General features: G+C 44.3%; 1 protein-coding gene across 5 annotated transcripts in view; it reads right to left on the bottom strand.

The window, feature by feature from the left end:
- Window positions 1-1726: 1726 nt before the first annotated feature.
- Il18rap (interleukin 18 receptor accessory protein) overlaps window positions 1727-15141 on the bottom strand; it is a 32861-nt gene continuing 19446 nt past the window's right edge. For all 5 annotated transcript variants that reach the window (XM_017596795.3, NM_184047.2, XM_039084549.2 and 2 more), the window contains 6 exons: window positions 14466-14531; window positions 12770-12893; window positions 10340-10491; window positions 9311-9448; window positions 5646-5819; window positions 1727-4931 (listed from right to left, as the gene is read on the bottom strand). In XM_017596795.3, the coding sequence (XP_017452284.1) occupies window positions 4429-4931; window positions 5646-5819; window positions 9311-9448; window positions 10340-10491; window positions 12770-12893; window positions 14466-14531 (1157 nt within the window). In that variant the 3' untranslated portion in view covers window positions 1727-4428. The remainder of the gene's footprint in view (window positions 4932-5645; window positions 5820-9310; window positions 9449-10339; window positions 10492-12769; window positions 12894-14465; window positions 14532-15141) is intronic.

Below are 15141 nucleotides of genomic sequence, written 5' to 3'. Positions count from 1 at the left end.
GTTGCCTTAGTTAGGGTTACTATTTATTGCAATGAGACATGACAATAAAGTAAGTTGGGAAGGAAAGGGTTTGTTGAAATTATTCTTCCACATTGTAGTTGATCACTGAAGGAAGCCCTGATAGGATCTCAAACAGAACCTCTGCATATTGGATTTCTCCCCATGGCTTGCTCAGCCTGCTTTCTTATAGAACCCAGGACCACCAGACCAGGGATGGCCCCGCCCACAGTAAGCTGGGCCTTGGTCATCAATCACTAATCCAGAAAATGCCCTACAGCTGGATCTTACAGAAACATTTTTTTAACTGAAATTCCTTCCTTTCTGATGGCTCTAGTTCATGTCAACTCGACATGAAGCTATCTAGCACACTGTCTTCCCATGTGTGCAGCAAAAATGTCCTCTGAGATCTCTCTCTGCCCTCATGGTTATACAGATCTTCTAATCACTGTCTTACTCTGCTGTGCTTTGCAGCTTCGTGGATTTTGTTGTTATTTTGGTGGGAAATTGGGAGGAGGGCCACAAACTCCAACCGAGCCATGGCTGCAGTGTAGTAGTGTCTGGGACCAGCCCTTCCAAATTCATCTTCCAATGTCACAGTTTGTTTTGCTGGGTTGTGTTTTGAGACATGGTCTCACTCTGTAGTCCTGACTCTTCAGAACTATGTAAACCAAGCTGGTCTTAAACTCACAGAGATCTGCCCGTCTCCACCTCCTGAGTGCCAGGATGGAAAGCGTTCACCACATGCACCCCGGCAGCCTGGCCGGAAGTGTCGCAGTTCTACAGCTTGTTTCTCAATGCATACGATAGCACATTTAGCATCAGATTCAGGCTTGCTGACGAGCCCCCTGGTGCTATAAAGAGTCTTGTAGCCTTATTCTCCTATGCTTCTGTCTGCAAGATCTGTACTATGTTTTGATTTTTGTAGATTCCCTCTACTCCTCTTGGCAGTTTTCTAGCCAGGATTGGTGATTATTAACCTCATTGTTCAATGCACATCACAATTGCAAAAGGACACAGAGAAAGAAACAGTGTCAGTACGAGTTCTTTACACTCTATAGGGACTCCAGGTTCTTATACCTAAGGGAATAGTTCTCGTTCCTTGGAGAAATAGGTTCCCAAGTCTCTATCGGCATTCTTGCTTCAAATACTGGACTGTCTAAAGTCTGGGCAGGAACCCAGGGAAGGGATGAGAAAGCCTAAGAGAACAAAAGGCCAGGGAATCCTTCCTCAATCTTCATGCTTCATCTGCAGCTCTGTGGTCAGCCCCCATGCCCGCTTGAAAGATTTGGGCTGACTCAGGCTAGATCATTAAATACTGGGGAAAGGGAGAAAAACCAATAAGCCTTGGATTCTTATTTTTCTCTAACCTACCTGGTTTTGTTCACCTTTTGAAGTCTTCAAAATGAATTTTTGTCATCTTAAAATTTAATGTCACTCATCATTGTCCTGTGAGCAGATGGGAGAGGGAGAAAGAGTACGCACATCTGCTCATAATATGGCGTGCAGGGAGGCCAGAGGGAAAATGCTGAGAATTTGTTCTCCTTATCCCTCTAGGTGGGATCCAGAGATTGTAGTAGGTCAGCTTTTCACCTACTGAATGATCTCACCAGCCCTCAGAGTGATTTCCCTACGCATTTCTCCAGATTGTTTAGCCGTGATGCAAAGGATAATGTCTCGGTCAGGGTTCCTATTATTGAGATAAAACACCAGGAGATAAAACAGGAAATTGGGGAGGAAAGGGTTTATTCAGTCTTACAATTCTCAGATCCATTGTGCAAGGAGTACAAGCCATGAATCCAGAGGCAGGAATTGAAGCAGAGTCATGGAAGAGTGCTGCTTACTGGTTTCCTATTTATGACTTACTCAGCCTGCTTACTCATAGCATCCAGGGCCACCAGCCCAGGGGTGACATGTACACAGTGAGCTGTGACCTCCCACATCAACTGTGAATCAAGACAATGTACCACAGGCTTGCCCACAGTCTGGTCTCGTGGGGGCGCTCTCTCAGCCAATGTTCCCTCTTCCAAACGAACTTAGCTTGTATCACAAGCTGGCATAAAACAAGCCATTAGTCAAGACTGTGTGTGTTTATTTTATATTACTTGAAGTGTTAACTTGGGAATAACATGAATGCTATTGAGAACTGACTCTGAGAACTGTCTAGGAGACCCTACAGGGTCCATAAGGGCAGGTCTGCAGTGTGTCCTGGAAGGACGGCATCTACACTCAAATGACAATGCTTCCCTTTTTATACTGAAATAAAGCATTGCGACCATTGTATTTGTGCAGTGTGTGTAAAACAAGAGGCAGGATACATGGCCTCCTCATCTAGATGGTGCAGTCAGAAAACAGGGCTTTGCTTTCTACTGAGTCTAGTCGCTCAGCCAAAATCTCGCACACATAGGGATTTTGTTTCAATTATTTCCCTTGTTTTAGTTGATATGCACAGGGTAAATAATAGTAACATTTTGCCCTAGATGCAAACTTGTCATGCTCACTGGACATCGCTACGGGAAAGAGGGCATTCATGGATTAAATGGGTCTTTTTGCTTCCATGGATATACAAGTCTGAGGTGCTGTAAAGCCAAAGGCTTGCGCACTCAGTTATCTTGGAACAACATAAACCTGGCTGCACTGGCCAGAAAAGGTTTCTGAGTCTATGATCTCAGGGAGAGGCTGACAAGGAACCCAGGAAATCTGGCCTTAGCCAGGGCACAGTGGTTCAACAAGTGTGGGTTCCTCCCCACTGCGATCCCACAGCAGTCCTTCCCACAAAAACTTCCTCCAGGGATAATTTATGCTCTTTGGTTCCTCTTTAGCTCTGAGATTTCCAGCCAGGATGCTGCTTAGCGCCAAAGCCAAAGTGGTTTTTATGATGTGGTTCTTCTGCGAAGGAGGATCAGAAGAGCATTTCACACAGGCACCAAATGGGCAGATGTCAGGGGATGACCCACTCTGCCTGTGGACCTCATTCGGTCAGTCTGCAGTGGATGTGACTTGTGATGTGGGAGCCAGTTCATGAGGTGCTGCCTTACTGCCCACAGGAAAAGCCACCCTATTCCATCAGGAAAGGTGACATTCAAAGGTCATAAACGGCCACCTCAACTAAAACCTTGTTTTTAGTGACAGACCAACTTATGAGCATCAAATTCATCTTGCTAATCAAAATGAAGCCCTGGCCCTTCAACACATCATCCTGTTACCAAGGAAGACTTCCCCCTAAGACCACTCAGTCAAGCAGTGTCCATACAGGGTCTACTCTCAGCCAGTAAATGGCTCTGAGAGGTATGGCTTCTGCTGTACTCTTGTTGCTTGTCAACCCATGTGTACACTTATGGCTCAGACTCTCCGGGTTGTAGATAGCTGCGAATCCATTCCTTGTCTCTTAATTGAACTAATGATCTGGGACAAATTAGTCTCTACTTGCAGAGACTCGGGTAAGATTTGATTTCTGCCCAAAGGTCTCTAGCCAAGAAAACAAGGAGAGATTGTAATTAGCTCTATCCCGTTCCTAAACCTAATCCTGTGGAGACTACCAACCAAGAGAAGGGTTCTGTCCTCTCTGTTATACACGATTTAGAAGAACTTGGACTCAAAATTTTGACACTCTGAGTGTTGAGCATGTAATTTTTCTGGTGATAGTGACTTGGGATGTGACTTTCACTTACAGTACTGAGCAGGAAAGAAGCACAACTCTCACTTAGTCCCAAGGGGAATGTCCACCATTCTACAGTGCACCTTTCTAAGCTCAGACTCAGATGAGCTCACTAAAAGCATTTGTGAGTCACAACATGTTCTGCCAACAAAGGACCCCATGCACATTAGTCATCAATGGGTCTAGGAACACATACCTAGTTCATGCCTTCAAAGTGGTCATGTCCCATCGGGACCCAGGAGATCATACCTATTCTGTGCTCTGTCTCACCTTCTACGTTTCTCCTCTGTAGAGTGGAATAAACAAACAGCGAAATTTCTTTACCAAAGGGCTTTAGATGGAGTTCCAATCACTGGTATCCAACAAAATAAAATCCTATTTATCTGACTGCATATACATGCAAACATATGATAAATTCATGCATATAGTGCAAAACAGGCATGCAGGCATGTTAGACAGCCCACGGAGCTATTTCTGTTGATTCTGCTCAACAGAAACTCTTGGAAACTCTCAGGGAAATGTGTGCTGAGTGCAAGGCAGAGGTCTGGAGCATATTCTCTCTCTCTCTCTCTCTCTCTCTCTCTCTCTCTGTGTGTGTGTGTGTGTGTGTGTGTGTGTGTGTGTGTGTGTGTGTGTGTCCGTGTCCTTTCCAGGAACTCAGACCCTAAAACCACAGATGTTGCTTCATTCCACTGCCTGTCAAGCTCGCTGGGCACTGAGAGCAGAAAGGTTCAATTTTCTGTCAGCCTGATCCTCTCAGCAAGTTCTGCCCATCAGCACCTCTTCTGGTGGCCGGAGAGAAGGAGGTTCTGAGCTCCGTGTCTGTTCCCTGCATCGGGCGTTCTGTTCTGAGCTCCATGGCTGTTTCCCGAGTTGGGCATTCCTCCCAAGGGTTTCTGCGTTGCTAGGTCCTTCTCAGGGGAAAAGCCCTTCGGGATAAGTCTGAGCCAGTTGAACATAAATCTGTTGGAGTTCTTCACGGGCATGTGGTAACGTATTTGGGTCCAGAACCTAGAAGTGGCGTGAACCGACTTCAAGCCTTTCCACGTGACTGTGGGGAGAACCCGCAGGGCCTTTTTGACAAGGTAAGGAAGAGATTCTGGCTCTTGGAAGGAACAGAACTTAATTAAAATCAACTTCAGTGTCTGATCAACCAAGGCAAGGTTCACTGCTGCTTGTAGTTCAAAGACACGGGGTCCATTGATGTATCTGGGACTCAGGATAAATATTCCTCTTCGGCTTCTCTTAATGATGCTCACAATGTCGTCAGTATATACTAGAAACAAACAAAAATAAATAAATTAATGACTTTCAATGGATATCATTAAAACTTGAGTCACAACAATTTTGAAACTTCCAGAGATGTCTGGAGGGTTTCTTCTAACTTGGGTACTTGGGCAAAGAGATAAGGAGAAAGGACCCCACCACCTCCCCCTCCCCCAGCCCCCGTTGTTGTCATACTCTGAACTGTTGAAAATATGTGACAATACCCACAACTGACTGTCCCTGTATTCTGCTGCCTTAAAACACCACATAAACCACCTAAATAACGTCAGAACATGACTGAGGAACATGGTACTCCCCAAGCAACTTGTGGACAGAGAGAGAGCAGGGCATTGGAGGCCTGGATGGGTCATGTATGACATCCAGTGAGAGGCCTGCTACACCTCCTGCTGGAACAGGATTCTAGAAGCCAGAGAGGCCATGTTTTCAAGATGAGAGTGGTAATTTCCCACGAAGAGTCCAGGGAAAGCCTAGGTGGTTTCCCCAAGGCCCTCTCATTATTTATTATTCTCCTGAAAATAGAATTCCTGGAAGACAGAGCATATCTCTGGAGCACAATTTTCCACGTTCCTGCCCGTGATCTAAGCTCACAATAAAATGAAAACACAGAAGACATGTATCAAGATGAAGGTGTGACAGAAGAAGCTCAGATCTACGGTGGGTGACTCTTTGTGTTCTAGTTGGTTCCTTGGCAGACAAGACCTACCTCCCCCTGGGGTCACGTCTCTTTCAAACAAACACAAGCTGTATCCATATGTGTTCTCTAGCACTTCCGGGAAAAGATTTAGAGCCAAGTGTTCCTCACTCAGAGATCCTGTGGCTTCAGTCTCAGGAGAGCTCCAATTTGCATAGGATACAAATGCATCAAATTCCTTCTTATCTACGGAAAGGAAACAACAAGTAAAACCAAAGCCCCCCTTTTTTTTCTTTTTTAAAAAACTATCATGGTCTACACAGGTGTTTGGAGCGTACGGTAAATGGATAAAGGAACCAAAAACAAAGCCAGCAGACATATCCATCTTAAAACCAACAACAGAGTGCTTTTGATTGTCCGTATAAAACCCAATGATTAACTTATGAAGCGCCCCTGTGTCCTCGATGGGGAGAGATCAAACAGCTGGGGCCTCCCATGATTGAATCTCGTGTGCTCCGGAGGGTGTCGTCCTTCGTATCTGCAATGTTTCTAGCTCATTAGTCGCACATCAAAGAGGAGACTGCTCTGTTAAAGTGTGATAATAACCAGAAAGCAAGTGCTGTTAAGATCTGGATCCAGGATCCACTAGGAGATGGCAGCACACTTACAGCCACGAAGCAGCAATGGACGGTTCGCTTAACAGTGGGCTCCGTCAAAGTGGAGGTTCCGGAAGTTAGCAACACGCAGGTGACTCCTATTGACCTTTGATGCTATGGTCATCACATCATGGCATCCTAGCACATCATGTTTCTCCCATGTGCAGGAGTGCTGGTGTGGTCCTCTACATGCACAGATAGCATGCAGACACATAGCCCTCTGGCCATTCCCGTACACAACACGTGACTGTGTCGCTGGCCTGAACATTGGTTGCACTCCACTTGCCATAGTTGAGGAACACACTCCTGATTCCAAGCAGCGTTTGCCCTACAATGCCATCCACAGCCTCACATACCAGGCCTTTAACGAGTCTCACAATTGGATAAATGCTCTCTTCTGCTTAATTGGGTGTTGGTTGTTTTGTTCATCTAAACATAGGAGTAGAAGGGTTTTCTATATTTACATATCTAGTAACCACTGTGTACTGATAGTGTACTATTGTAGTGTAGCAATTATCTACACACACTCTCCACAACATTCTGTTTAGTAGGCTACACCGTCTAGGTTTATACAAGCACACTACATTTTGTTTCTACAAAGAAACATGATCTAAGTGTACATGTATTTGAATGTACCCTCGTCACGAAGTGCCATGTCATGTGACAGTACTTGTATCTGCTGTGAGGTGAGATCAGAGGAGAATCCCCTTGGAGGATGTCAATGGTTGCATCAGATAACAAATATGCCAGGCTAGAGTCTCTGGCTCTCACCCAGTTCTCCTGTTATATTAACTCACAGGGTTTGGGATGGAGCGGCTTGAGTTTATATTTCAGGCCATCCCATAACCTCCATCTACAGTGTTCTTAGAAGTAAATAGTGTCTCTGGCCAGAAGTGCTGTCTCACGCCAGTCGGCAGTGTATTCATCCAATGGAAGTCAAGAGAGACACCTCAAGGATTGACTACCATCTACAAATAAAACACAAGGCTCAGGGCCCCCAAAGCTCCAGAAGCTGGTTTGTGAGGTACTCAACTGCCCGTATAGGAAGGAGGAGACTCTGAAGTGTGGCCTGCAGGTTAAGTGCTGGTGTGTTCAAACGTGAGACTTTGAGGTAAGGGTAAAGATGAAGCTCTGGGGAGGGGGAAACGGGGACACGGGTAGTATGGAGAAAGGGTTAAAAAACGAGGGCACCTTTGCTGAGGAAGAGGAAGGAGAAAAGGGGGTGGGTGAATATCAATAGATGTTTTTAAAAGCTAATTAAAAAGGTGTAACAAACCATAGTTACTTCTATTCCTCCCATCATTTTGTAAAACCGCAGTTTTCTATAATTCAAAAGATAAACTTATTTAGTAATGGCATTACAGAGTGTGGTGTTAGAGGACCTACGTATGTCCTCCAGTATTATTATTTATGAAGTTTACACCTTCACAATGAACTCTTGCTTGGGCTTTCATTTTGAAAACAAATATCCATTTGACCAGCAGAGGGCGCTGGATCCCTGTGCTCGAGAACCCAATTCTGAGCAAACCACAGTTAAAAAGAGAAACGACAACAACCAACAACTTTGAAAGTTCCGTGCCAAATGACTCCACTTCACAAACCCTAGAATCTTAAGGTTAAAAAAAAAGTTCAGTGAAAGAAGTGTGGACTTACCTAGGGAAGACTGATTAGGCATTTGTCCCATTCAGGTAAAAAAGGCTAATTAAACAAAAATTCTGAAAACATTGTTGGCTTATAGATCTCAAAGGATGTTACCAATAATCAATCTAAAGAAAGATGAAGTGCATGTACTTATTAGTTTTTTGTTTGTTTGGTTTTTTTGTTTGTTTGTTTGTTTTGTTGGGGATTGAACTCAGACCTGGAACATTCCTTTTCTGGGTGCCTGTTACTTCAGCCTACAAAAGCCACTGGCCTCAGGAGCAACCTTCCAGTGAGGGTGTTTATACCACAGGCAGACCTACTGCTCCAAGCAGCAGAGTTGTTCGAGAGTTAATACTGCAAATATGCCAACCAGAGACTTTCCAAGGCCAGCAAAGCTTAAGGCGGTATTCTAGCCCAGACAACAGGATGGGTATTATGACGGTGTCTTGTTGGTGAATTGACAGAAGCGTCATTATTAATAATAGGACTGGTATTTTGTACAACTTACACTTGTTTGGGACACATCCCTAGCCTGTTGTGTCTTGTTTTCATGGGGTGATAAACCAGGTGATCGGTTCCCTAAAACCAGACTTACAGATTCAAAGTCAAGATACAGCCTCTTCAGGTGGTCTAATATGAAGTTTGTAGCTTCGCCTTCCTCTAAGGGGGCTGTGAGGAAGGCAATAGTTAATACCTAGGCATGGCATGTGCTTCATCCTCAAGGGACATCCATTGCCGACCAGACCAAGTCTCTACATACTGAGGTACCAGTCTGAAGGTTGTCTGATGCTGTTACAGTCCTGTTTTATGAACAAGGAAGGCAGGACATAAAGCTGCTGTTTGCTGAATTACCTCAGATTGGTTAGCAGAGAGAATATTTCCAAGTCCCATAAATCCCACAAAAGTGTCTACTACACTACAAGGTTTCTGGTAAGTAGAATGAGCTGGACTTTCTTCAATATTCCCTGGTATAAAGCCAGAGCAGGAGAAAAACGAAGAAGAAGAAGAAGAAGAAGAAGAAGAAGAAGAAGAAGAAGAAGAAGAAGAAGGAGGAGGAGGAGGAGGAGGAGGAGGAGGAGGAGGAGGAGGAGGAGGAGGAGGAGGAGGAGGAGGAGGAGGAGGAGGAAGGAGAAGGAGAAGGAGAAGGAGAAGGAGAGAAGGAGAGAAGGAGGAGAAGGAGGAGAAGGAGGAGAAGGAGGAGAAGGAGGAGAAGGAGGAGAAGGAGGAGAAGGAGAAAAGAAGTTGTTAAGCCTGCACAATAAGACACTGCCTATCAGGCATTAGCTACCTCTGACTTCTCCCATGAGCTGCTCTGACTGGCAGGAGACACATGAAATCATATCTAAGACAGCTCTAAGAGAAGAAAGCCAATAGGTCGGGAGTAACACACACATTGCCGTGTCTCCTAGTCAGAGAGTGGCATGCCAGGGGTGATCTTACCCCTCAGAGTCTCATCTTTGTTCTTGAAGGTTCGGCACAGCAGGACAACTTCAATCCAGTGCCAGTAGAGCAAAGCAGCTGCCACCAGTACACCCACCAGCATCACAGTCATGCCGAGGAGGATGTATAGAAACACCACTAAGGGAAACACAGAGCTCTGAGAAAACACATCTGGACCAACACACCTATTATGTAATAGAAACCATTGCCCCACCTCTGTCATCTTAAGTCTGGATGGGAAATTCCTGATGAGCTGACCCGCAAGGCCGAGCCATTTATTTTTATTCCTATGAATGTCTACTTGGCTCATTTGTATCTTTCCTGTTGCCTGTTATAAATTACATTTGTGTGTGCTCATCCCCACCTACGTCTAAACATTTCTAGACCAGGAATTACATCAGCATCATCCTGCACTCTCCATGATTCATCTTATAAATAAGGGATCTACATAGGAAAGCCAGCATCACGGCATGCTCACAGTGTCACGCTATGGCTAGAGGACATTTACACTGGGATGTGTTCCAGTCATCGACTGACCCAACCTCATCCCTGGAAATCTTGTTAATGATTGAACTGTTCCTCATTGGGTGTTTCTCCTAGCTGTTGTCATGTTCTCTGGAAGCCAGCTGAGGCAACAGCAAAGAAAGTGATGTCTGCACAATGGGCCTGCCACAGTGGGCATGGGTAGGCAGGGCTGGTAATTCTTGTAGTGTGGGTGTGATGGATGGGCTACTTGAGTGCTTGAGAGAATGAATAAGTGGGAAGGGTACATGGATAGGTGACAGCATGAACGAACAAGCTGGGTGAGTTGAGTAGCGGGCTCTCTCACGTACAAATTAGTTCTTAAGAAGCCTAGGTCAAAGTCAGTTGCACGCCCATGGTCAAGACTTTCCAGGAGCTATCATAGCAAAGTACTTCAGTGACTGGAAAACATTCACTGCAAACACTGACGCTCTTCTTTGGGAAAATGCCCCTTCCCCTTTCTAGAAGAACAGTTGTCAGTCCTTGGGAACAAGGTTCTAGGTTTACCTCCTTCCTTCTTCCTCAGACGGATGGTCCGTGTTGTGTTCCCAATGGAGTTCTGAGCAAAGCAAACAAACTTTCTGCTGAGATCTCTTTGGGTGACTTCTCTCAAGAAGACAGTATGTTCAATGACTTCGTTCTTCAAAGTGGATTGAATCCTAGGGAAAGGAGGGGAGAAATTCACACCCACTCAGGAAGATCAACTGCCATTCGTGAGGCTGTGTGCTCTGGGAAGGCTGACAGGGAGCCAGTGCGAATTTCTCACAAGAAGACAGCAGGAGATCAGAAACGGACAGAAGAGGCTTGTTCTTGATCAAGTGATGGAATCTGCTAAGGGTTTACACTAAAGTTACTTGTGGCCCTTCTCTGGACTTTATTATAAGAATTCCCCTTTGGGAATGAAGAATATCAATAATTTAAGAACAATCTCAGTCTGTAGAATGTTTCCTTCTCAAGCATGAAGGCCTAAATTTATTCCCCAGAACCCATGTAAAAAGCCAGGTGTGGTGACATGTACTTGTAATCCCAGCATCAGGAAGGCAAACACAAGTGATTCCCTGTGGCTCACTGGCCAGTTAGCCTACTTTAGTCAGCAAGAGATTCTATTCTCTGCCCTCCAAAATAGGTTAGTAGCCTTTGAGGAATAAAAACTGAGATTTACCCCTAGCCTCTAAATGTAAGTGCACACATGTGTACACACAGCTACACATCTATACTACACATACATCTACACACCTACACACACGCGCGCACACACACACACACACACACACACACACACACACACACACCACCCAATCCCTCCTGAGGCTGGCTGACAGGTTCTTGGCTGAGCACTGACTGTGGACTCTTTAATCTCTTCCTTCCTTACCACACAGACTCTAAGGAGTCATGATATGAACATCCTGACTTGGTAGTGTCAGGGGTAAGGCTCAGAGGAGGATGAGTAGTGTTTGGCCATAGTAGTGACATCATGCTGTGACTCTCTGCATTTACTTAGTCCCCATTTTCTACAACTGCATCATTCATTAGCCACATTAATCATCTCATAAATGACACATTCATTGGACCATGTTCAGATAAGTTATGCTGCTGTGGACTCTGCCTCACTTCTCCTACACAGACTCTCATGCAGCATCACTTTGAAATTACAATGTTTTCCTCGATCTTAGAACTTCTTTCCAAATGACGTTTCCCTTAGTAAAATCTTTCCTCTACTGTTTAATCTCCGATTTTCAAAATAGTACATGTGCTCAGTGAAATCCTTGAAAAACTAAAGAACATTCTGTGGTTTCTTTTTTTAGGGGGAGACTAATGTAGAAAATTGGGAGGACACATTTTCTATTGATGTGTCTGACTGGCCATGATGGGCCCCAGCTCTTTGGCTCTAGGATAGAGACTTACTTTTCTAGACATTGGATGGCTTGGCTCTACAATTTTCTACAAAGTTCTACAGTTTTCCTTTCAACTGGTCAACTCCCCTCTCCCATAACTTCTGGGGTGTCTGTTAGCCATAGATAACAATAAATGAAGTCTAGTTATCATAAAATGTTTCAGCTTGCTAGCATTCCAAGATAGATATCCGCCGCTCTAAGACTCCACCGCTTCATAAGCACATCACCAATTCTCTTTTGTCAGAATCTGTGCTATGGTGCCATTTCCTTAACACACTGCATGAAGACAGAGGTGGAGTTGAAGACCTGGTGGGGTAGGATTCACCCTCTCTCGTTTGTTTTCAACCCCCTCTATGGGCTGAGAATTTGGCTTAGCGTAGAGTACATGCTCGGCACAGTGGATGGTCCCTGGTACCAAGACAAAATATGAAAGCTTTGACTATTGTTCAGAGGGTAGAGTGCTGGCTTAGTGCGCACGAGGTTCTGGGTTCAATCCCAAACATACAGAAAATGTGGTAGCATGTGCCTGTAATTCCGGCATTTAAGACGTTCACATTTCTCCTATATAGAGAGTTTGAGATACATAAGACCCTGCCTCCAAAAATTAAATTAAATTAGAAACACTTTTAAACAGTCTAGGGTGTTTTAAACCATTGTGCAAACATCACAGGACACTTAACATTGGCAATATATCTCTAACATCACTAAGTGATACAGTCTTAGGGGACCATTCTTGTATGTGGTTCCACCATTGACTGAAAGTTCTGTATACGTACTTTACTTTATGGTGCCATGAGAAATGGAGTACCTCTGGGTTTTAAATAAATATTATAGATGAGAGGCAAGAGATAGATAGATAAATAGATAGATAGATAGATAGATAGATAGATAGATAGATAGATAGATAGACAGACAGATAGCATTTATGTATTTTTATTTTCCCCACTAGTAGGCACTAGTGGCTACCCCACCACCATAAACTCTGTTTCAGCTATTTCTAAAGGTATAAAATCACTAGTTTGGGTCACAATCTTTTTCTTACCTTTTCTCCACAAATTCTGAAATTTCCCACTCCTGTGTAGATTCTTTGACATACCACTTTATTACAGGCTTTGAATATCTTTGGAAGCCAAACTGTACTCTGCAGGGTAGAGTAAAAGCCTTTCCTGAAAATGCAGAGGTCAAGAAAAAAAGGAAGAGAGCATGTCAGAACATTGATGTAATGGAAAAGACCAGAAGGCTGCATCAGGATGCAGGCAGTCGTCAGTCAAGTGGGCACCAGAAATAGCAAATCATTAACACATCTTACTTAGCAACATGATTCTGCTTACAATTGCCCCCTGTGGCTAAGTTGTATATCTCAACTATGTGTCGCTATGTCCCTAGCATGAGGAAATTCACAATCAAGTTGAAGCCCTATGAACAGGCTACTCTTCAACCTCATCTTAAACATTAGTAATGATGTGTAAGACACATCGAAAAGATCATTTGACTAGCTAATATTCACATACTGAGTCAAGGTCATGAGGTTACTGTGAATGGAAATTCCTTTAAAGAACAGAATTTAAATAAATAAATAAATAAATAAATAAGAACAGCACACACACACACACACACACACACACACACACACACACACACACACACACACTGAACCTTCTGCAAGGCCAATTACAACCAATCCTTCCACGATCATTGAGGTTCTAGCTATCAATTGGCCTTGTAGAAGAAGGTTCAGTATAGGCGTGTGCAGTTAAGGGAAGAAGTCATTTAGATTCTCAGACATTTGGCCTACCACACAATAGATGGATAGATACGCCATGCGTGTTATTGGACCACCCTCCGTCTTCCTGCCCTCTCCATCCCCCAACCCCTAGTGTGGATTCTCTATCTTCCACTTAGAACTGACTTGTGTATGAATGGGTGGGGAATCCACTTGGAAGCTCATCTTTGGATCTTGATCTTGTCCACTAGCAATGCTTTGAGATTCCCTGATGCTATACACAACCGGGCTGTGTTTTCCTGCTTTCCACCATCCTGTTTTTTCCTCTTCATCCCTGCTAGTTCTAGCCCCAGGATGTGCCACTGCTGCCACCTACCGACCTGAGATTGTCATAATAATTTGTTTACATTTCTTTGTCTGAAACGAAGTCATTCTCTTTAAAACAATAACTATTGCACTGAAACACCACCATTTTCCTTCAAGCATAACAATTTCCACTTGGCTGTGTGTACAACAATAAATGCAGTTGACAGAATTAAAGGCAACCAGAGGAAAGGCAATGTCTCCTCGATGCAGAAGAAGGGGCCACTTTGGAATATACTTGAGCCAGAGTTGAAGTATTCTTCTATAAAGGTCTCAAGGAATAGACCAAGAGTCATAGTCACAGGGGTTAACATTAACTGGCTAAACTCCTACACATGACCTAAATGGAAACCTAGGCATCTAAAATATAAAAACAGTTCATCTTCTTTAGCTCGCCGGGCACTCAGATAGAATGTTTCCTCAGGCTACCTCAATGGAAGATCAGGATGACATAGTGAGGGGCAAATCTGACTGATGACTGAGACTCAAGATTAAGAAGACATGCGGTCGGGGGGACAACAAAACCAGTCAGGACCAAGTGACGGTACACAGCGAATACTCTCGCTCCAAAGTCTAATCACTCTTTATGTCACTCTGACCCATTCCCTGGAGCACAGGGTCATCCAGGGATGGTAATAACCAGGCAGCTTACCAAGCTCCACGTCCAGAGTGTCTGTAACGGGATCCAGAATGTCCGGCTTCACATTGGTGTCCTCATCTGAAAGTTGAAAACAAAAATCACCCTTTTCGTTGAGAAGGCCCGCTCACTGAAGACTTGGGGATAATATGTCAACGCCGATATAAGACCTTGGTGCTCCTTTTGATTTTGATTTTTTTTTTACTTTACCCAGAAGACATACATCTTGAAATTGAAATAGCCACTCAGAAAGTCACTTCTTTAGGGCTGGGGTGAGAGCTCAGCTGGCACAGTGCTTACAACAGCATGAGGACCTGAGCTTGATCCATGGGACTCTCAAAATACCGCACCCACCCCATGGGCATGGTGCATGTGTTTGTAATTCTAGTGTGGAGAAGTGGAGTCACACAGACATCTTGGGGTTCTCTGGTTGGACAGCCTGGCTTACATGACAAGTTGCAAGAAGGTGTGAAATTCTGTCTCAACAGAAACTGATGGGTTACATGAGAAGTAAAACCCAAGTTTGTACTGTGACCTACAAACACACATGTGCATGTACACACACGCACACACGCAGGCACATAGGCACACACATATACACAACTTGTCCATGAAATGACTGGTACATCAGGCTACAGATGTTAGGTTAAAAACCAGTTCTTCAAGGATCCATGTTTCCCACAGTAATTGG

Source organism: Rattus norvegicus, chromosome 9, assembly GCF_036323735.1.
Source record: "Rattus norvegicus strain BN/NHsdMcwi chromosome 9, GRCr8, whole genome shotgun sequence".
Lineage (NCBI taxonomy): Eukaryota > Metazoa > Chordata > Mammalia > Rodentia > Muridae > Rattus > Rattus norvegicus.
The sequence above is the reverse complement of the archived record's forward strand: the minus strand, read 5'-3'. Positions and strand labels throughout refer to the sequence as shown.